The 23,098-nt window shown below is 36.3% G+C and overlaps 1 protein-coding gene across 1 annotated transcript in view; it reads right to left on the reverse strand.

Moving 5' to 3' along the window:
• Nucleotides 1-23,098, reverse strand: part of PTPRN2 (protein tyrosine phosphatase receptor type N2) — a 652,986-nt gene that overhangs the window by 378,298 nt on the left and 251,590 nt on the right. Inside the window, exons 7-9 of the mRNA XM_069859311.1 lie at nucleotides 16,255-16,509; nucleotides 14,875-14,915; nucleotides 13,070-13,434 (exon numbers count right to left, since the gene is read on the reverse strand). Of these exons, the coding sequence (XP_069715412.1) occupies nucleotides 13,070-13,434; nucleotides 14,875-14,915; nucleotides 16,255-16,509 (661 nt within the window). The remainder of the gene's footprint in view (nucleotides 1-13,069; nucleotides 13,435-14,874; nucleotides 14,916-16,254; nucleotides 16,510-23,098) is intronic.

Genomic DNA, 23,098 nt, shown 5'->3' on the forward strand with positions numbered 1-23,098 from the left:
TTGGGGTTTTTTATGAATATGATTGTGAGGGTTCAATAACAATGGAATTAATTCAAAAGAAAGTGTTACATAAACCAAGAAAGACAAGAAATAGTTATTCAGATAAACAGTAAGATATCTTAGAAATATTAATGGTAGGAAGAAAAGTCTCTAGTCAACCCCGATGATGAAACTTTTATCAAGGCTTGGAGAAAAGCTAAAGGTGGAGGTAGGGTCCACGCTACTTTGTTTGAACTATGAACATGGTCATTTCATTTCCCTACAGTGGGAGAGAAGAGAGGGGCCTCCTTTTTTGATGACACAAGGGGCTGGTTCCAGTTCACTCAGAGCAGTACAGCACAGAGTGAGTCTCTGGGCTATGGCCCTCGTTTTCCAGACATGCTATAACACAGGTCTAACACACATGTGTTTTCTTTCAGGAGCGTATGCTAAGACATTTGAGTCCACCCGTAGCAATGAACCCTTAAAAGAGAAATCACAACTTACATGGGCCTCAGAGATACAAAACAAATACTGGAAGAAACCAAAAGTGACAAAAGTGACAAAGGCCCATGGATGCTATTTATGCTTTGCGGGTTCTGTTGAGGCCAGCTAATACATTTTCTGCTAAATTAATGGCTCCTGCAGTGTCTCCACCAGTCCTTCTTGATTTTAGCCCTCCATTTTATGATTCCTTTGAAGATTTCTAACTACCTTTGGTCTAAAGTTTGGTCTTAGGAAAAATAGACTACTGAATGGCATGAAACCTTTTGCAAATGACATAATTGTTGCCAGCTGAGGTGTTGAGATAGTGCTTATTTTGGGTTTCCTAATTTCATTCTTATTTCACTTGCTGTACATTTCTCTTTTGCATCTTCCTTCAAGTTACCTATGCGAATATGTGATAATAGTAACCCCAACAAAATGTGATACATCTCAAATTTAAAATAATTCTTTTGAGGTTCTTTGTAGGTTTCCAGCTCCAGTTCTTTATAACCTGGAAGATGAAAAGAGAGTCAGGAAGTACAGAAAATTCACTTATAACTTACTTTCTTCCATTGCCTTTTCTTCTAATGCCATCTCTATCTGTGAGTCGTAACTTAAATATTATTTTTCAGTTTACAAATTCAGACCCTACTGAACCAGTAGCAGAACTCTGCCGTGCTCAGATGCCAAACTCTATCTTATATTATTTGTAGAATATACTTTGTTTGACAGGTTAACAACAATGAAGAAATAATCAGGGAATGAAATATAAATATTATCTCTGTGGTTTGTGTAGATAAATGTAGTTTTAAAGTCTGGCAGAGTGTCATCTGTTATTTCACTGCTGCTTTTGTTTAATCTCACTTATCAAGGTACGGGTCTTGCACTAGAAGAGTTTTACCTTATATGTATCTTATATCCCTGCTAAAAGTATTCAAGGTTATAGAGTAGTATTACATTATCCTTTCAGATGAAATGACTCCCCAGTTCAGTGCATGACTTTGATGTCATGATTTAACATCATGACATAACCATGAAAATTTCCCTATCTGTTTTAACCATGTGAAAAATAAATAGTCCATTCCATACCTACTTGAGCTAAAATAATCATGAGCCAATCAGCTCCCTATAGCTTCATCAGAAGTTTTGTCTAACAAAGTAAAAAGGCAGATCTAGGCTATAAAGCTATTTTAGTTAGAGAAAAAATTGAAATGAAGGTACAGGAATAAGCATCTCAACTGTAATGTGAGCTACTGAGCACTTCTGAAAATTAGTGTAATCCATTTAAATGCTATAGGGCACATTTGGCAGCCCAACATATATAATCGTTAAAACATTTCCAGAAAGTGTACTGGACATTGCATACAGGAAAATTAGATTGCCTAGTGAAAATAATATTCAGTATTTCCCAGTATCTAAATCCCTCCCAGTCAGGGAACAGAAATATTTTAGGGAACAATCCACTTACAGAGGTAATTTAAATAATAGAACATTGGATTATAATCTTCCTCTGCTATTGCCTATTAAATATTTCACTTTTCATGTGTTCAATTTAAAAGAAAAATACAGTAATGAAGAGTTATTTTTAAAATCTTGTTCCAGAAACTTGGCACAACGTTATTTTTAAAATCTTGTTCCAGAAACTTGGCACAACTTAGAACAATCACATTCAGTGATTTTCTTCCCAGTCACTGCTACAAAATATGTGGAATTTGCTAGCTATTTTTTTAATCTGTCTATATAATCCCACTGTATTCAGTGGTTTTATATGTAAGTGAGACAATTAGGAATGAGGAACAGAATATATATTCATCTGGAAGAGGCATACCATGACCCTCAATTTTGCCTTCCATGAAATGAAGACAGCGATACCAACTTTCTTTCTCAGATGCCAAATATTGTTAGTATTGTTATATAAAAGACTATTATTATTATTATTTGATTGCACCCCTTCTGGATCTGTGATCAGAAAGAGCAGTGCTACTGGTTGCCCTTAAAGGCTATATTTCTGCCTACCAAATATAGAGAGAATGTGGTAGGAAAGACTGTGTAACGCAAAAAGTAACTTTTACTTATAATAAAACCTTACCTCATTCCTCTAATAAAAATTGTGTTCAAAATTTTTGCAGCATAAAGGATCTGACTGATTTTAGAGCATATTTAGAGCACCTGGATCCAGGTGAAGACAACCTCTCTCTCACTGGTGAGTTAGTAGCCTTTTTAAATGCCTGCTGTGAGCAAATGGAGGAGAACACAAGAGTCTTGTGATAGAGACACACCTCATGAATGACCACTCCAACAAAACAGTAGTGCCATATATTGGATTCTGATCTCAAGACCAGTTCAGCTTCATGCTGCAATTATCCAAACAGTGCTACAGAAGAATGCTATGTTTCCAAGAAATTCCCAAGATAAACTACAAATTTGATGACTGAGAACAACCACTTTGAATAATGGATTGTCTATTTTAGCCTCAACCTAATGATTTATGCATTCACGGCTCAAAGCTTCCTCTTCTGGTTAAAGAACAAGAAGGATACATGTAAATGAATGAACAGGAGTAGTTCTGTGGGGAGCGACACTGGCAGTATGGATAGGTCTACATGCTGAGCTAAATGCAGATCAAACTCTAATAAAAGCCAGAGGGCAATGTCAATTGGAACAAGAGGAAAAACAGAAGTAAACAATGATGAAAACTATATGTTCTGTATTCCCAACATTCCTGTCAAAACAATCCCATAAATTGACCCATTTTCGTAGAGAAAAATCCAATCCAGTTATACAGATGTCTTGATTGCTGGCATTGGCCAAGCCTGCTCCCAGCCCAAGAAGAGCAACATGTAGCTCAATTCTACGCTGGGGTTATGTCAGTCTCACAAGCAGTTGCTCTCATTTGCTTTTCCTCCTCCCAGTTGCCAAGTGTCTTTGGAAACCCACTTACAGAACTCCGAAATGCACCTTTAGTGCTGTCGTTCAAATTAAGTATTGTCTTTACCAGACTGGTGTAAGAGCTGCTATGAAATTGCCAATATTCAGGCAGCTGCCCAAAACCCAGTCAAAAGTAGCAGAACATCCATACTTTATCCCAGGAGTAGTACGGCCATCTGACCAACCAAATACATGAAAAGATGAGAGTCTAAGTGATTCAGTATCTGACTTCAGTGGTCAGATATAAGAATGTTGCCATTTATCATTACAGGAACCTCATGAAACTCATGAACTTCACTTTTCCGGATTGGGATGATAATCTCAGCCGAGCATTCTAATTCCATTGCATCCACCACACTGCTGCCTAGGCAAAGGACAGGCAGAGATCAGAACTCAGCCCCTCTTGCCTTATACCCTGCAGCAGGAGTATTCCTTCTCAAAATAAATATATAAGTGTCATAGTCATGGTTCAGCCCTAGCTTGGCTAAATTTTGGCAGCTAAAACTGCGATGTTGGACTCCCAGATCCCTTCTCCTCTACCACAGGGAAAGGGGAGAGGGAAATAAAAGCACTGAAACTACAGCTTTAATGAAATGATAATAATAAAAATAATGAAAATAATTAGAAATTAATAAAATATACACAAACATATGAGATTGCCCCCCACCCCTTGATGACTATACATCACCACAAATAATGTAGAGCAGACACAAGGGAATAAGTCCATTGCTAGGAGGGAGCTGAGCTCAGGAACTGGATTCAGCAGTGCACAGACTGGGGAACAAGGAGCAATCAGACACACGAGGTCCTCACTGGGCACCAGGTATCGCAGAAGAGACTGACCCTTGAGGTCTCTCAGTTTTTATACCAAGTATGATATCTATGAGATAGAATGCTCTATCGGTCATTTTAGGGTGACCTGCCTTATTTGCCCCTCCTTGCAGGTGCAGCCCTTTTCCACCAGCTCGAGGATGGTCTTGGTTACTATGGAGATAGGTATAAGCATTGACCTTCCTGCATACTGATGCCCTGTGTTATCAATTCTAGAAAGGAATACTGTCTCAAAAGCTTGCAGTTAGGTTTCAGAAAATGAAGTTACTTAGTGTGACTGAGTTGAGAGTCAGAAAACTGACTTTTAATTTCACTCAAAACACAACATTGAAATTATGAATTAATTCTACAATTACTTAATGTGACTATGTATATGCTCATTATTTATAAAAATGTATCTCTTTTAAAAAAATCTCCTGCTGCACTCTTGACCTCAGTGATATACCTTAGACTAGTTTGTATCTTAGAAGTAAATGATAGGGTAATGGGTCACATATTTCAGGATTTGCATGCCTTCTTATAAATTTTGAAGCCTGAAAATATATGCGACTCTATCAAGCATAGGATTCATGTATCTAAACAGGGGAAATTTTTTCTTCAAAATTTTCCATAGCTTCAGAGCTCAGACTATGTGGAGTTTTAAGAATACCTTCTTTTTTTCTTTTTTTTTTTTAATGTCTATTATTCTGTCACACTTATTCCAGCTGAATTTCATCTACCATTGTGTTCCTTAATCCCTCAATGTATTTAAATCCATCTGGAATTTTTCTAAATCCTCCATAGTTCTTCCTAACAGAGACAATTTGCCCATGGGGTACCACTAATCTCTCTACACGCTGAGAAGCAGCAGTTCATGACGAATCTTTCTCTCCTATCTCATAACCAGTTCTTAATCCGCAGTGACACCCTGGCCCTTGCTCTGTGACTCATTCCCCTTAGAGTCAGTATGAAGAGCGTCCCATTTATCTCCTATTGATTTGAAGGGTAGATACAACTTGTGGGTTTGCTACAGCAGCAGCTTTTCTCCTGAGAAAGTCTGATGTATCTCATCAGAAGGTGCTTCACTCTTGCAGGTGTTCCATGCATAGTGCTGCGGTGAAGGAGAAGAGAGGGTCCCTGGCATTGCCTCCTAGAGGCTGAGACTCTGTTCTTCAGCTATAAATAGCCAAGATTTAAAATATGAATAGTAGTTTATCATTGATTTTGCCTCTGAATCAGTGATCACAGCACTTCAGCTCAAGCTGAAGCTGAAAATAATACTAGTGAAGCTTTTATTTTAAGGACATAGTTAAATTTCCTTTCTCTTTTATTCATCTTTTTTTTTCTACTAAGATTAGTAAATATTTTAACAAGCAAAATAATGGGAAACTCAGTTACTGAAGTATGAAATAGAAGGATATGAACCTCTTTGTGTGCAAATTTCAGTAGTAACTGAACTACGGAAGAGCTGCTGATGCAGGTTTCTTAAGAGATTTTCACTCCCCTCTTCCCACTGACCCCTGTCTCCTAGGAACTGCCATCATGGCACTTTGTAGTATACCAACACCACTGTTCTCTGACTTGAAAGGTCCCTCACCAAACCTGGCTGATTTTGGTGCTAGCCATGTGCCCTGCAAGCCAGGGGAAAGATATTGCCATTGCCCAAGAAGGGTTTAAATGGTGTATGGTATCAGCTACACATGTCCCATGGAAGAAATCAATGCTCCTGCCGCTCTAGGCAGCACATGGCATGTCAGAAAAGAGAAAGCAATCCAATGACATGACTCTCCCATTCTCATCATGTTGGCAAGCACTAGTATAAAGGTATTGAACCCAGTGTTCTTCAACTCCTGCTTCTCTTTTTCTAGACACAAAGGAAGTTTCACTCATTCAAGTACAATGCATATTATCCATACAATGGAGAAGAATAGGAGGCATTAGAGTGGTTTGCTCGAGGTCACAGAGGAGGTAAGTGGGAAGCAAGGACTACTGTGAACATTTTAACGTCAAAGTAATTTATAACATTTCTTTCTAAGCCTATCAAGACGAAAAAAACCCACACTTAGACACCAGAATTGTATTTATTTCTCTTGTCTGGAAATGCCCCTGAGAGTAACTCATATGACAATATTTAATGAAAGTCCTGGGTACTGATTCTTCAACACCATAGAGTTACAACAGCCTGCCTTGTTTGTCTGAATTTGAGTCTTTTGTCCACGTTTCAGTGTAGTTTCATACATCTTGAAGCATATATCCCCAGTAAAGACTTAGAGAAGGAATGCATTTCAGCATTAAATGGATCTAATTTGGTTGAACACAGCCTGTGCCTTAAATTTACTTAAATAATTGTTAAGTTTTAAATAGTTCACATTTATCCAGGACTCATGAAAGCAACCAAAAGAACTTCTGAGCACAGAGCTACTCATGGGATTGTTTGACAGCTGACTTCACAGCACTGTTATCGTTATCATTTTAAGGACACTGCAATTTTATTGCATTGGGTTGCAGTTTCATTTTTCTATGCTTGTTTCCTCAAAGGCTTTATTAGCCTTAAAACCTTTTTAAGCTTACTTCTGTTTTGACAGCTCAGCAAATTCCCACTTTCTGTAATTTTTTTTCCTCATTTCCCACCAAGAGTAAGTGTGAATTTAAACCTCTTAATACAGACAAATTCAAGTCCAGACGATTTTGTAACACAGATGACACCTGGTAAAAATCAATAGCAGTGGTCAGGCTACGAAGGTCAGAGGAGATAACGGCATCATGGAAACACAAGAGTGATAGAGCAGCCAAAACGGATCAACTCTCTAGAGTTATAATGGAAGTGTGACACTGTGCCAGCCTGTACTTGCATTACTTCAAACATGTGCTACCTCCAGCCGTGTTAATAGCAACAAATTCATACAGATGCTTTGTCGCTAGCATGGAAATCATGACAATAATCTGTGCCATAATTGTGATACCTTCCTTTCTGAGACTGAAAGGGACCCGACAAAACTATTCCCTAATGCATTTTAAACTGAATGTTAGAAGCAGTGCTGGAGTCCACTTGTCACAAATCCTGAGTATCTAATGCAAAGAAACCCCAAACTTTGAAAATGCAAAATTTTTCTTCTGTATCAAAATACTCCTTCATACAAGTAATTAATAAATGACATTTAGGACAACTGATGATACACATTTTAGTGCACTTCCAACTTTGCATTCTTTCTCCTCCTTCATATCTACCCTCTTCCTTCAAGGCAGCTTAAAGCCCAGACAAATTTATAGTGCAAACAGTTTAAATTTAATATGACAAAGACTATAAAATAACCTAATCTTAAAGGAAATAAGTTAAAGAAACACAAACATTTCTGTAAGAGATCCAAACTTTAAAGGTTTTAAAATTGACTTCTTACAAAAATCACTCACCAGACTATTAAGAAATCTCTAGATTTATTTCCACAGCAGATAAAGCTAGTCTTTAAATTGTGGCACGCCTTCTTCAAATGAGTGCCAGTGGAAAGCCAGTGTATATTGTTGAAAGAAAAAATAAAATATTTTCTCTGTACCTACTTATTCTCTGTGTTCTGAATTAGTCCTCACTGCTTTCCAAACTACAAAATTTAATTTAATGAAATAAAAATGATTCAGACTGAGATTAAAATTAGTTAATTCTGATTTTTAGTGGTCAGGTGTTTACATTGTGTAGACATTATCTGGGTCAAGAATTTCCAAAAATATTAAAGTGTGAAACTGAAGGATAGCATTGTTACATCTGAGCTTCCTAGGATAGAACAAAACAGCACTGATGAAAATACATTGGTAGATAAGAGGCTGTGTTATGATTCAGTTTGCTTCATTCCCAGGAATCCTGATCTTTGGCTTTTTTCTTCTCTCGCATTTCAAAAGCTTAAAATTCATCACTTTTTTATAATGAACTACAAGGTAATTACCTGAATAACACTGTGATGGTATTGACCATATGGTATTGTGCAATATTGCAGCATCTCAGGATTTTAATGACTACCACTGTGTATAAAGAAAAGCACAGCCCACAGCCCCATCCTTAGTTTGCGGATATGTAACGTGCAGCCCAGAAATTAAAGGTCTGCAGCCTGGAGACAGCAGAGTAACCTTACCCTGCTTACAGAGAGGTTGTAGAGTGCCTGTACAAGCTGCTCTCCTGAAAGAACCAGTGTGTGAGACATGAAAAAGGGATGATAAGAGGGCACAGAAGGCATGGAAAGACAGAAATGGGAGTATCTGGGAATGTCTGTTTTAAGAAAACTGGCCAACAGACATATCTGTCTAGCTAAGTGGAGACATACAAACATGACCTAGTTCTCTTGGCATTACTGGGAACTCCGGGTGTAGTCCTACATTTACCTTTACCCATCATCAATTCAAGGGACCAGGATCATTCCTTACCATTTCTGTTGCTAATGTGAGCGATCAGCTGGGCACCAGCTACATTGACTCAAAATTTTGCTTTGAATGTCCCTCTGGAGGTAAAAATGCAGAGCTGGTCCCAACAGAAAGCAGAGAAAAACAACAGGGGAAGTAAAGCCCTAAGAGGAAGGAAAGATGGACCCTTGAAAGGACTACTCTTCTCTTGTAAGGTCATCTACATTAGCAGGTGGGAATCATGGTCCATGATAATATATTTCAACATATTTTGGAAGCACTAAAGCTAATGGTAACAGAAGTAGAACAGGCTATCTTCTCATCTCTGCACATAAATTCAGAATATTCAAAGTTGAGCTTTCATATAGAAAAAAAAAGCCAGTATTTATTGCTCTCTATGGAAAAGCTACAGGAACTGCTGTTTTTCTGTTATCTTCTTGTGCATGAATATGAAGCATGAAGTATCATTTTCCTATGGGAATATATAACACCAGAATTAAGGCACTGAAGCAGTAACGTGGGGGATATGATCTCTGTCACTTTCTAAGTATCAGAAGGAAACTGGATGATTAAAGAGGTAAAAATGATTTTATGTCTAGAAATTTTTAGAGACTGTGAATAATTATATATGAAAGAGTCAGACAAGGAATATTCCAGATTTACGCCTCTCCACCAGTTATGGTGCTGAGACACAATAACAGAATTGTCTCTGCTGGATAAATTTGCAGGCAAGTGTTTTCCTCCTGTATTATTTAGGTAGGGGGTCAAGATATGATATCAGAAGCAAAACATTTTCCTTTAAAATTGATGATAGATATTTATGGAACTTCCTTATACAACAGTAGAGTCTGCTAGGCTGAAAAGTGAGGGATAAAAAATTACATGTGCTGATAATTTCTTTCAGCTTTTAAAGCAAGTTGTAGATGTTAAGTGAAGAATATGCACAAATCTTTTTCCCTTGATAAAGTGCTTGTGCAGCTAGAAAAACAGTTTTAAAGAGGACATTGAAATGTGCAGAGAAGGTCAAACCGGTGTTCTTGTTTGCATATATGTATTAAAGGACAAGAACATTTTGTTATTATTTTCTGAAAAACAGCTGAAAATCCTCCTGGAATACAAAAGCTCAGCTTCCAAGAAACATCAAGACCTTTCAGTAGCAAAGAGCAATAAAAACTATAAGCCCTTTTTTACAGTGAAATCTGTGAAACATTTTCACCGGGCAAGGAAAACAAAAAATGAAGATCATAAAACCACAATTTTTTAATGACTTGCCAAGGAAAACAAAAAAACTTGGGGAATAAACAAAGAGTTCTGTACAATCCAGCTTCAGGGTCCTAACCTGAGTGTCATGCCATGGAAAGTAATCATTATATGCAGAACAGTATCACTTATCACCTTTATAAAGGTGAAGAAATAATATCAAGCATTTGGAATTAACCAAACCCTTCAGCACATTTGATGGGTTTGACTAATCATATTCTATAGTAATTTTGTACTATGAACACAAGATCTATTTTCAACTTTTTCACAGCATCTGAGCAGAATACCAGCTACCTCAAATTAAACATATCAAAATTTATGCATGATCCAATTAAATCATCATTTTGTGAACAGATTTGCAGCCAGTATAATTTCACATATACAGTCTGGAATTGAGAATTAACATGTTACAAAACATGAAATATCCAGGAATTGACTAATACAACACCAGAAGTTGACTCACAAGCTAACAGAGCTGCCACGAGTTGTCTGTGACCTTGAATTTATATAACGAACTTTAAGCACATACATTCTGATAAATCACAGAACCGGACAGGTTCCTCTGTACTGGATGTCCAAGCATGTCTTCAGAAAAACATGACTTTGAAGAGTGAAAGACTGATAAGCAGTGAAAAGATATGAACTTTCCACTCTCAAACTAGGATTTTTCTTAGTGCGTTTATGTCTATCTGATCAATCTCATATTTAAGAAATTACACACCATATTGACTATTTAAGCTGCTGAGCATGCAGCAGCTTGCATTTGGTTTTATTGGAGGTGGCAAGAACTACACGTTCTGGAAAGTCAGGCTTTGAGTTTCCTCATGAGGAACCAGGAGAATAAACACTGTTTAAATGTTTTGATTGTGGAATCTGGGCCCTCAACTTAAAGAATATCTTGCCAGACAAATGGGAGTGTTGGCATTTTTTCCAACCCCCAGTTTTTTATTTTTTTTTCATACTAGAAGAGTTAGAAGTTCAGAAAATAGAAAGAGTTCTCTGGTCCAAAGGAAAAGACTTATCCTATTTGAGCACACACACTGATGTATCCCTCCTATAAATGAAATGTATCTTATAACTGTAGTCAAATAACATCCTGTAGATAACTTTTTATTATAAGATTACTCTAAAATTTCAGAGCTAAATTCAATAGAAACAATGCCAAGCAGTTATACCGAAAACCAAGCAAACCTCTTTCACACATACCTTACAGTGGTAGAACACCAATTTTTTGAAGGAGAAAAGAGTAAACAAAGTAAATCACCCAATTTGATTGGTTTCCCAGCATAATAAAGTGCTGAAGCAGCACTGTGGAGGATTTGCTGGACAATTTTCTACACTGAAACTGTCAATTCATTCCAAAGCTTAGCGCTGATGGATATTATGGATTGGTATGGATTGCACTGCTCCAACCATCTGAAAGGTCACTCGACAAACACAGCAGGAGTGACCTATTGTTCTTGCCATTGACAATCAGACTGCCGTTTTGACAAGTCTTTAAACTACCACAAATCTTTTCTTCAAGTATTACATGGAAATGTTTATCTTTGCTTTGTGGCACAATTAAAAGCTGGCATCTTAAGAGTTCACTGAAGCAGTCTTAATATCTCCTTGGGTCACACTTGCAAAGCCATGGAAGCCTGAGAATCTAATAGTGAATGGATCACCCCTGACATCTGTCAACTATACCACCGAGTATAATCTTTTCAGTTCCATTTTCAGATCAGAAGGTGAAAAGAACTCAAGCTATTATCCTTAGTGTACAAATATGTTGAAATACTTCCCTTTCTTACCAAAAGACCTCTGTTTCAGCTGTGAAAATGAAGATTCACTGCTCAAAAAAATCACGGCCAATAAAAAATGATGTATTGAAAATATGAGCTATTGTTTAACAAAGAAGAAAAACATGAAAAGACAGAAATACTGGAAAATAAATAAGTACCCCAAGTTGCATTTTGCCATTTCATTTTGTGTGCACAAGTTAAAAGGGAATGAAGAACCGTGCCTAAAACATATTTTTAGATTTATAACCTTAAATCTATCAACTGCTGCTAGAAAGATACTTCACATATGAATGTGACTGACATTCAAGGTGTTAGAAAGATATTATTTTGTGCCTTCCTCCAGCTTCCAATCTATTTAAAGTAGAGAACTTAAAAAATAGCATAAAGATGAAAACACAAAACATCAAAGATCACTTATGAAATCAATTTCCTGGGTACATATAGACTACAATCACCCCTCAAATAGGAGTGATTTCAGACTGACATAGAATCTCTTCCCTTCCCAAATGGCACCCTTTCTTCATGATCCCATCTTTCTCAAGTGTAGCCCCTTGGAGAAGCCAAAGAAGAAGCTGTCCTCTGATACCCAGCTACAAGCATTCCAAAGCAACACAGTGTGATACAAACAAGGATTCTCCAAAATCCTGTTGCCTTTGAAGCCATTAATAAATTTTAGAAAGTCAAATAATTAATCCACGCTATAGAAGTTTCTGTCTCAGTTTCTGTATAATACTTAGTAGAGATTTGTAAGCCCATCCCAGAAATTCTTAATTTCTCAAAGAAGATGAGTCAGGATTGTTGACCAAATATAACAAGGGGGAGGAAGGGGGGCAAGTGCCTACATCTTTTTAAACTCCCAAATGTTCTTTTAATAAACCATGTATCACTAGGGGGAAAAAAGCTGTCTTTTAAAAGTATAGTATTAAATGTCAAATTCATTAGTGACATGACCTGAGATCATTAGGTCTTTCTTTCTAAACTAGCTCCATGTTTGTATTCCTATATGTGTTATTTTCAGATCAAAATGAAACCACAGAGAAAATATTGTGCGTTATTACTGTGTCATTTTTTGAAAGAATGACTTAGGCATTGATATTTAGGTTACTTTCAAGTCAAATATTTAAAGCCCACATCCTAACCATAAGCACACTTACTGACATATTGGAAGGTCACTGGAACATGAGAAGATACCAAGAGGTCTAAGCAAAAGACCTAGAAACTAAATATTTTCCACATTGGAGGAAAAGCAACTGTAGGAAAATAGAACTGAGTTCTTATATTTTCATCAAATTACTGAACAGGTTCCAAATAGTTTCAGATGCATTAAAAATCAGACCTGTGGCATTTTCCTCTTGTATGTTCATGAAATATTAGGTGCAATGGCTTTATCTATTCCCCTGTTAAAAATTGCCATTCAAATTGGCTGCTGTACTTACTCTTTCACTGTCACAATATAGCCATATTCTTTCTCTTCTGAAGACTTCACTTCAAACTGTAAGCCTTGTCCCATATTTTTCTGAGGCTCTACATAGGAGTTTCCATCCTGCATTAAAGGGTTATTAATCCTGTAGCGGGTCTCACTTGCGTCTTTGGAGTCAGATTCACTGTTCTCTGAAGCTATCAGTTCTCTTGAGAAAGTCTCACTTTTTACATTTTCCACACCAGCATTTATTTCTTCTGAGGAAGAAGAGTCAGATTTCTTGGTTTCTGTCTTGGTAGATTTTTCAGGTCTAAGATCTCCAGGCATATATTCAGATAATGCATTCTCATTCAAGAAGTTAATTAGTTTTGCAGTGTTCTCCTGTATTAAAAAATATTATTATTTTTAAAACAAAACACAGGAATATTATACTGAGCCAAACTTGGATATAATCTTTCAAATATTTTTCGATACACTGGAGTCTATTCCTTCAAATGCTGCATAGTCTCTTTCCTCACTTTCCTCATTTCTATATGGTGTAAGACTATGTAAGAATATGTGTTTATTCTGTAATACAAGAACATCAAGTATTTTGCAACGTTTTAATAAGGGAGAAGAAATTCTATGGTTAACAGTTTCTTCTTCAAATATCACAGAATCTAGTTTGCCTTTTCTCTGTCTTGACGAGCTAGAAGGAAATGCTAATGGCGTTTTCATAGTGTTCATTTTCACGTGTCTATGTGTTTAAGCATTAGTGACAAAAAAAACTTTGTTATCAAATAAGTTAATGAAAATGATAAATAATAGAAATATCCACCAATGTGTTTAAGTTTTAGGACTGGAAACATGCATAACTCTTGGGTCTCATAAATCATAACACAGGAAAGTGAATAGATAATGTGACAAATTATATTTCACTCATTCACCTCTAATAATTGTTACAAACTATGTGTTAGCAATCCACTAAGCTAAACATACGATCACAGAAAAAGTTTGTCTAATAAATTGGAATAATAGGCAAATTAGCAAAGTCAAAACACATGCCTGGAACAATTCATTGTATAGTTCCATTATATAAGTTTATCATAGCCAAGTGTTCAGGAGGAGATGATGCCTAATGGACACTTTGTGCCACAATATAATCTTTTCTGCCACATCTCATATTCGAACTATCACTAAGAAATTGGTACATGAGGTACACTGTATATCTAGTGTGAAGGTAGCACTTCATTCCTTGACCACGTAGGGTACAAGGTGCAATGCCTAGAGCTTTTGAAATATAGCCAGAAATATGGAAGAATTAATGGTAAAGAGTACAGAACCTACAAGGGAGGGAATTTCAAACCATGCCTTGAACACACACCATCAGAGGGAATATATTTACTCATCTCCTTCTGAAAACCAGAGACATTATATCTGAGCAAGGATGTTTACATTCCCCAGAAGAAAGAGCCAAAGGGCAGGTGAAAAAAGGGTGTTTACAACAGAACTTCCCAATACACAGAATTTACTAACCAGAGGAAAATCCTGAATTTGTGTGAAATCTGGGATCTCTTACGACTTCTGTCAATTTATGACTGAGGGAGAGGCAGGACTAAATTTTGTTCTTTTCAACTGTAATGCCCATTTTATTTAAGTTTTAGAGAAAGAGGCATTTAATATTAGAGTGCATCAACAACAATATGCCTGTGCTGTGATACTGAATTATATCCACACAAGATACAATTCTTATGTTTCAGAAGCGTGTTTTTGACCTTCACCACATATAAGCCTGGTAGTCTGACATGAAATACTTGTTTTGTTAAAATGCTGGTACTCTACCTCTTTATCAGTTTTGGCACTGGCTTCACGCACTTCATTTTCTGGAGGATATGAAAAGCACAAATACATAGTTATGAAGGGAAAACATTATATATGAAACAAACACTGCTTATAGACTGCTGTGTAGTGGTGGCCTTTTCATGCAATTTAAACATTAAACATCAAAGCTGAAAGGGCAGAGTAAAGAGTCCTTTATAACTCAGTATTGTTATTCTATCCCCACTTTGTTAGCAAATTAATGCCAGATCGATAGACAGAGTACTTCAAGAGCCAATGTAATAGTGTTATTTTGCTAATTAAGTGTCCAATGTTCATATCAATTTATCAATATCTAAGAAAAGAAAAAAAGAAATGGTTCTAGCTGGCTGAATGGACATCTACCTTAAAGAAAAGGGAAACATCCATAGCTCTCATACTAATTTTGGTAGAGGAAAAAGACTTGGTTTTATAGCTATCTAGCAAAAACATGTTACAGTTTAACTACAGTGATGATATGCAGTCACATCATTAACCCTAGTCAAATATTGCCAGCTTTTTGGTTTATGAACTAAACCTTATTCATCTCTCCCAGCATGATTCAGGACAAACTCTCAAATCTGCTCATTTTAATCTTCACATAGAACTGGCAATTAAAAAAAAATATCCCTAACTAGAAAGATTTTCAATATATCAACATGAAAAAATACAGTAAGTTAAAATCACTGTTATATAGTTATACTTTGTGGTTTTGGTGTCCATTCCTAAAACACTGTATGGGTAAGTGGTAACTTGTGTCCCACTGTGGTGGTGACTCATTAATAGCAATAACTGTAGCTGCTGAATCTGCATCATCAGGAAAATATGTGTCCAGATAGAAGCAAATAACTGTAGTTACTCTTATTTCCATAAGGAGGAAAGGGAATAAACAGCTTTATACCCTTACCTGTATGACTTTCTTCTGAAAGTAACTGCAGTATATTAAAAAATTATTATCTGAAAACAAAATTCCCCCCCCTCATATTTCAAAATACATTCTTGGAATATAATAATTTTTTGTTATTATTTTGCTTAAACATCTCATTTTCAAGAATGGAAAATTAGATCACAGCATAAAGCAATTTGTATTTCAACATAATTGTGTGTGTAGGTTTATCTTGTTTGTGAAACTTAAAGATCAAAGGTTCCCAAAGAAGCATGTTTTTGATTAAGTACTTGCTGTAGAAAGAAACCAACAAAGCTAAAATTCTATACCCTTCAGGGAAAAAAGCAGAAACTTTCCCTCTGCCCTCTTTAAAACTGATTTCATGAAGTCTAGCCCTATTGTGAAACAATAAAGGAAAATTAGAGTATCTATGTTTTGCTGTACCTGGAATTAGTTATTAGTTATCTCAGAATTAGTACCTGGTATGTTAACACTGTTTTCCATTAATCCAGTTTGAATTTCTGTCTTTTCTTGGGTACCTCCTTCCTTCATTTGTGCTTCTATTTTGTCTTCTTTATTTTTTTCAGCATCCTTTTTGATTTCTTCCTGAATGCCAACTGTTTGAATCGCATTGGCTATAGTCTCAGCGATCTCATCCAGTTCTGTTGAGCTGAGATTCTCCACATTCACCTGGTGTTTCTCTAGGTCCTTCAATACATCTTTAATAAGTGTCTCTGGATCACAAAACAACATAAGTACAAGATTTAGCTTCATATATGAAGCACATACGTTTGTATCAGTAAGCATCTTTCATTTTTCCTCAAAGATATCTTTTACTTCATGGAGAGTGTTTTCCAGAAGAACGCATACACAGTCATGCTTCCATCAGTCATGCTTCCACAGAAAACACAGTATTATAAATCTATGTTAGAGTATCAACAAGGTGAAAATGTGTCAGGCACTGGGGGATGTGTGCCACTAGAAGCCAGCAAGTTTTTTTAGAGAGAGTGGTATAAAATTGACACTTTATAAGAAGAGTATTTTTTCCTAGTCTAAACTGACTCAAAAAAATAAAGGCAAGTGTTAAGGTAGCTTAACTGCATTTTTTTAGCTGCACTAAGATAAAGCTAACAAGACTACTGTTTATTAGAGATTAGTTTTTTTGATGATTTGAGTTCTGGTAATTCTATGTATTTTGCCAGATAATTCTGCCTTTCAGTCTAAAAGATCCTCTGTAATTAGAAGTAAATATAAATATATGTGTATTACACGCATAGATGTGTAATGGACAAACCTTCTAAATTGTATTGATTTCTCTTGTTTACTTCTCAAAAGTAAACCATCATAATGAGGAAAGAAATATTAAGAGGACATTCCAGGCAGGGAAAAGCAAATGGACTTATATTTTTGGAGAAAAACAAACAACACCCTCAAAACACCAAATCCAAATCTTGATGTGAAATAGTTGTGAAGATGAGGAAATTCAAGGGCAATGGATATCAAAGCTGAGTTATAAAATGTAACATAGAGATCTTCAGAGAAGATACTTTTCTGACTGTGCATATCCTTCAGCACCATTCTGTATAGTTCGGCCTAAGAACCCTTGGAGCTGACACAATAAATGCAGAGCTTATCCTAGGATACCAAACCCATTATCAGTCATGCCTCTGTTCTGCTGATTCATGATGATCAGAAATTTAGCAGATGCATGCAAGCAAGAAAACTCTTTCACATTGGTAGTATTCTTAAAGAAGTGGAAGACATGGACTGTTTTTAAAGTTCTGTTGAATGTATGGATTTATATACAAGTACATAGAAGGTTTTCTTACAGTAACATTCTCCTTGTTAAACCCTGTCATTACACATGTTCATCATCATCTGTAAAGAAGGCCTTGGGACCATGATGTCAGCTTTCAGGATTACATAAAGGTGAATTAATTAGTAGATGTGCAAAGGGGAAAACACTACTAGAAAAAGGGCTAAAGAGAAGGTTTTTCTACTTATAGCAAAGGAGGAAGAAGTAGTTAGAGACTAGGAAAGAAGAAGCAGTTAGAGACTCCTCTGCTCCAGGGAAGAGGCAGCAGAACAGAACAGAACAGAATCTGTGATTTTGCAGGGAGACAAAAATCAAGGATTATTTGTCATTGGGAAAAGAGGCCAAGACGTTGGACATGTCTCATTTTTTGGATTCCACAGTATTAGGTGAAGAGGTTAGAGCCTGCAGCTGACAATTAGCTTCTCAATGCCATCTCAAGATAGAGATTAATTTCCTCCAGTCTGCCCCATAATTCACCAGTTAAACTAATGTTCTTTTCCCTAAACTAGTCAATATAGACCAAGACAAATTAAGCAGCTCAACTAGTAGATTTACTGTGAGTTAAAGAGGAGTTGGACACATGGGGAAGGTGGTTCTTTGATGTGCTTTCTTTGCCAGGTTAAAAGGATATGTCCTTCCAATAATCCACCATGATGATATTACATTATTCTGATTTCATTATAAAATTCAGTTGAAGTTGCATGCTGTGAACTTTTAAAATTTACTTACAAAAGTATAGTTTTAAACACACTTAAGTGTGACTATCAGTAAAAAAAGATAGGCTAAATCTATGAAGCTGCTTCAAACTCTGCTAGCCAACAAAGATTACAGTACCATAAGGAAATAGCAGAGTGCTTTGTACAGGAGAGCAAGTGTTCAGTAACAAGAGTCAAACGTTTAGTCTCACAACCTATGACAGATTCTGGGCTAAGATGTTTGCAGGCAGCAAAATTAGTTTGACAGAAGCTGAGTAACACTTCATAGAAAATTTTGAACATATTCCTTTTCACGGTTCATTCCATCTTCTGTTATGAATTTAATAATACAGTAAAAATATAACGAGTGAATAATTTTGTTTAGGAGGGTAAGCTATAAGAGAAAACTGATCCAAACTGCAAAAAAAAGTTTCCACTAGGCTTGATCACACTGAATTCCAGAAACTTTTTCAAGAAGCACAACAGCTGTCTGGAAGACAGCCATTAGGAGAAGATGTTGCACATAGTAGCAAAGCAGGAAATTAAGCCATAGGAAATACCAGCACAGTCTGATTAACACAGAAGCCTTGTGTCTGCTTAGGAATCATTTCTGTTCTTATGTTCTATAGAACTATCAGACGAGAACCTGACAGAATATCCTAAATTATTGAAGCAGAGCTAATAAATCCGGCAAAGACAAGAAAGAATATATGTCAGTCCAAATCAAAACTAAAACTTTTCAACTAAATGTATAAAGACACATTGCAAGGCACATCCTAGTAGGAAAAATTGTTCTTGGAACACTGATTACTCACATGGTGCAGCTACAAAAGAATGAAAACTATGATGACTTCAGTGACTTTCTTTTTCAAGATTTTTTAAACATTTTTCCATTGATACGAACAATCCATGAGGTGGAGCAGCTAACAATCTATGAATGAGATTTTGAAGGTTTTTGCAGTCATCTGGAATAATATTTACAAATGTTCATAATAATTTTTAGTGCAGATGAAGAATCCACCTCTGCAAACCCCTTGTAAATGTGGATCTTAGAAAAACTCTATGCTAAGTATAAAGTTTCTAAGTCACACAAACACTCTTCATTAACATTCAATTTTAGACAAAAATATGAGAATATGCTCAAAATATTCAACTGATTACAGCCTTCAACACGACTTGAGTTTTCCTAACTATTATATGATACTGACTGCTTTAGGGTAACTCACTCACCTTCCTAGAGTATTTTTGAGAATTTTTAATTTGTTCAGCTTCAGAACAGGAACCAAATTTCTTTTCCCTTTGCATAGAACCCCTGATTTCTAGCTATAACACATTGAGAAGACTATCACTCATTTATCATGAATTTCAAGTTACTAGGAAACATTTTATAAAGTAAGTGGATTTATGAAAACAATTGAAAACCCCTTATATGCCTAGTAGCACTTTTCTTTCAAAATAAAGACCCTTTCAGATTTTCTAGTTTACTCAGTGTTAATGGTACTTAGAGTCCTGAAAGTTTATGTGCTTTTTGAAAATGACACCAAGGTTCTTAAAGTATTACAAAGAAGTGATTTGTAACACTCAGAAGTCTTTAGCAAAATGCAGAGCAGGACTGTTAAAGCAAATTCCAGTAAAGGCAACAGTGTAAAAGCAACTTTGGCACTAGGTAAAACTGGTAGAAACTATGTCCATTCATTTAAGATAAAAAAACTATTTCAAAATATAGGAATTTATTAGTACAGTCATTTCCAAAGTAGCTCAAAATTCTGATATCAAAAAGCAGCAACATGAGGATTCCAAGCTGAAAGCAAGTTTTGAGCCTCAGGAAAATAATTTGCCTGTTAAGTTTTAAGCTAGTCACTGGCCATTATATAAATACTGGAAGACAAATCTTGAAAGATAATTATATTTCAGGACACAGATAATTAAAAGAACTATATTAATAGAGCACTACTAGATTTTTTTACTATTTCAGTTCTTTCACAGCCAGCTGTCAAGACCAACTGCTGAGCTATTCAACAATACGCAGTAATATAGGCTTGCAATTTCCGTTCCACCTCATTTTTTCTAAACTAACTTCTTTTTGTACCTATTATCTTAGCCAAGTCTTGTCTCTCCAGTCTACTTCCACAGGTCAATAAAAAAGCAATGTCAATATCAAACAAAGTGCAAATGTGGGAACAGTGTGGGGATTCACAGGAGAAAATGGTCAAAGGGCTTACTCCAGATAGCACAAACAAGCAGGTCTCCCTGGTTCATTAAATACACACGTTAAACAGGAACCTCGTGATTTTCTGATGCTGCTATTCCTGCCTTGGTCAATGCCAGTTGGATACAGTCCATCAGCCAAACTCCTAGATGTAGGCTACTGCCAACATGAGTAAAACTTAGGCATTATAAACTACTTTTACTGAACAAGTATGACACAAAATGTCAAGGACCAAAGGCAATAACCAAAGCAGGTAATTGTAAGGAACACAATATTTTCAGTATACTAGCAACAAGTCACCAAAATGTCTACAAGGCCTGGTGAAATAGAGGTCTACATAAAGAGTCTTACTAGCTTCATGAGGTTATTGATTCAGTAGTAATACATGCCCATGATAAATATGGGTGTTTCCATTTATTATTGCATTTCTCCATGTTTGTATATCATTTGCATATTGTTGGATAAGTCTGATATGCAAATAAATATCAGTGCACCTATTTACAAAAAAAAATTGCTTAATCTAGAGAAATTATTATGAATTTATTAAAATCAGAAAATATTGGAGAAAGAGCAAAAAGCAGATGGATACTGCAATGGCAGATTATTTAAGCAGCACGTGTACTTGAGCATGAGTCTACGAATGTACATACTTCATACTCGCTCAATGACCCCCTTTAAATATAATAGAATCAGCAATGCTCAGCTGTGTTTCACAGGGCAAAAGACATTTCTCCCTTAGCTCCTGCTTCTCAGCTGAAGAAGACCGGTTGCCTTTTGTAGTTTTCTTGGAACCACAATGACTAAAAAGGCACATATATCTTCAATGACACAATTTTCAATATCAGCTTCACCAGTAAAATTCCCCTAGTAGGTAGCAATACCATATTTGCAAGAGAAAAGAGCTTTTTGTTTTACCGCAGGTAAATCATGCTTCGTACTCTGTTGACACAACTGCCAAAACCAGCTTGTCTGACAGCTGAATGGTATGGCAACAGTAACCTCACCAGCAGTCCCATGGGATGGACTGTCTTTTTCTTCCTTAGCACCCATATTAGCCATCCTCAGCAATGGAGTGCCATACAGATTGATGACCGCAGCTTTGGAAGACAGAGGACATACAAAAACATCTTTGCTCTATAAACATGGAAGTTTGTTACTTTTTGAAAAAGAATAGACATTGAATTACTATTTTTGTGACCTTTTCAAGGCAACAGAGAGATATATTCTGCAATATTTAATGCACCAAAAAAATAGTAGACTAGAACAAATCACTTAAACCTGACAAAAATCTAAATTTGGCTGGTGTAGAAGACAGATTAATGATTCCACTACTGCACAGTGACTACAAAGGCAGTACCACACACATCATGCTACTCCTAAAAGTAATAGTTTCCAAATCTGATAGAAAAATAGCTCCACATTTCCTTCTCTTGTATTTCTCCCTCAGGGTGCCTTATTAGCTAATTTACCTGCCACTGTTTTGCAGCAATTCTCAGTGCTAATCTGATCAGTACCTTCTGGAATGTTCTCTCAGTTGAGTTCCTTTGTCTAATCCTGTGTCAGATACAGCCAAGAACTGAGCTCATGTGACCGCACCTCATGCTTTCCAGTTTTTTAACAGTTTTGTTGTTTAGACAGTGCAAGAAAGAAAAAACCCACAAGCATACAGAAGTCTTCAAGTTCCAGAGAGCTTGGGGAAAGGTTAAAAGCAGAAAGAGACAATGTGGTCAGCCTGGCAAATCTGAATCCAAACCACCACCACTCCAATGGACAGAATTTTAAACAATAAATATGCTGGGGTCTGTCCTCACCACTTCCTTCTGGGACTATTTAGTTTCTCAAAAATACAAAGGAAACCATATTATTTCCTACTCAAATGATTCACAATTTTATGTCTATGCAACTTTTAAAAGCTAATGCAATGGAAGAAGTTCCTACAGGGCACATTATGTATGTGAAGTCAAAGCAGTTCAGTGCTATGAATTGTGAAACATGTTATTCTCTCTAAGTGTTAAGCATTTTTTCCCAGTTGGCTCCTACCAGGAAAGGTGAAGTGGAACAGCTGGAGAATAATGAAACCAGCATGTGCCTGGTTTGTTTTGAGACTAGTAACAAAATTGTCTAACCTGTGCAAGAGACTTACAGTGCCACCTGGATTCGATTTTGTGTTATAGTTCTTACCTTGAAACCTATTATCTCTGGGCACTATATCAAGAATACTTTAACTTCTGAACATCCTTTAGATTGTGAGCTTTCTTTCTTCTACTGAAACTTTAAGATTTCTGTGTGCTCTGTTTCCTGGTGTTTGGTGGTTTTTTTTTTACAAAACACACCACCACCAAAAAGAAAAAAATAAATCAAAGAACGTTAAAATTTTTGGATAACTACAGAGGGAGTCGAAGAAAGCCTCCAGCATAGCAGCAAAATCCTTTGGGATAGTGGTGGCTACAATGTTAACAGATGTAACTAACTGCTTGGCAATGGCTGAGGATCAATTCTGTCATTTTTCAGGCGTCTGAACCACTTGAATAATCTCAATAATTAGGTAAGTTTAGAGAAGTAACAAAGTGAATTAGAATTATTTTCTAAGCTCTGTCTGATTG

Source organism: Phaenicophaeus curvirostris, chromosome 6 (assembly GCF_032191515.1).
Source record: "Phaenicophaeus curvirostris isolate KB17595 chromosome 6, BPBGC_Pcur_1.0, whole genome shotgun sequence".
In the NCBI taxonomy this organism is placed as follows: Eukaryota; Metazoa; Chordata; class Aves; order Cuculiformes; family Cuculidae; genus Phaenicophaeus; species Phaenicophaeus curvirostris.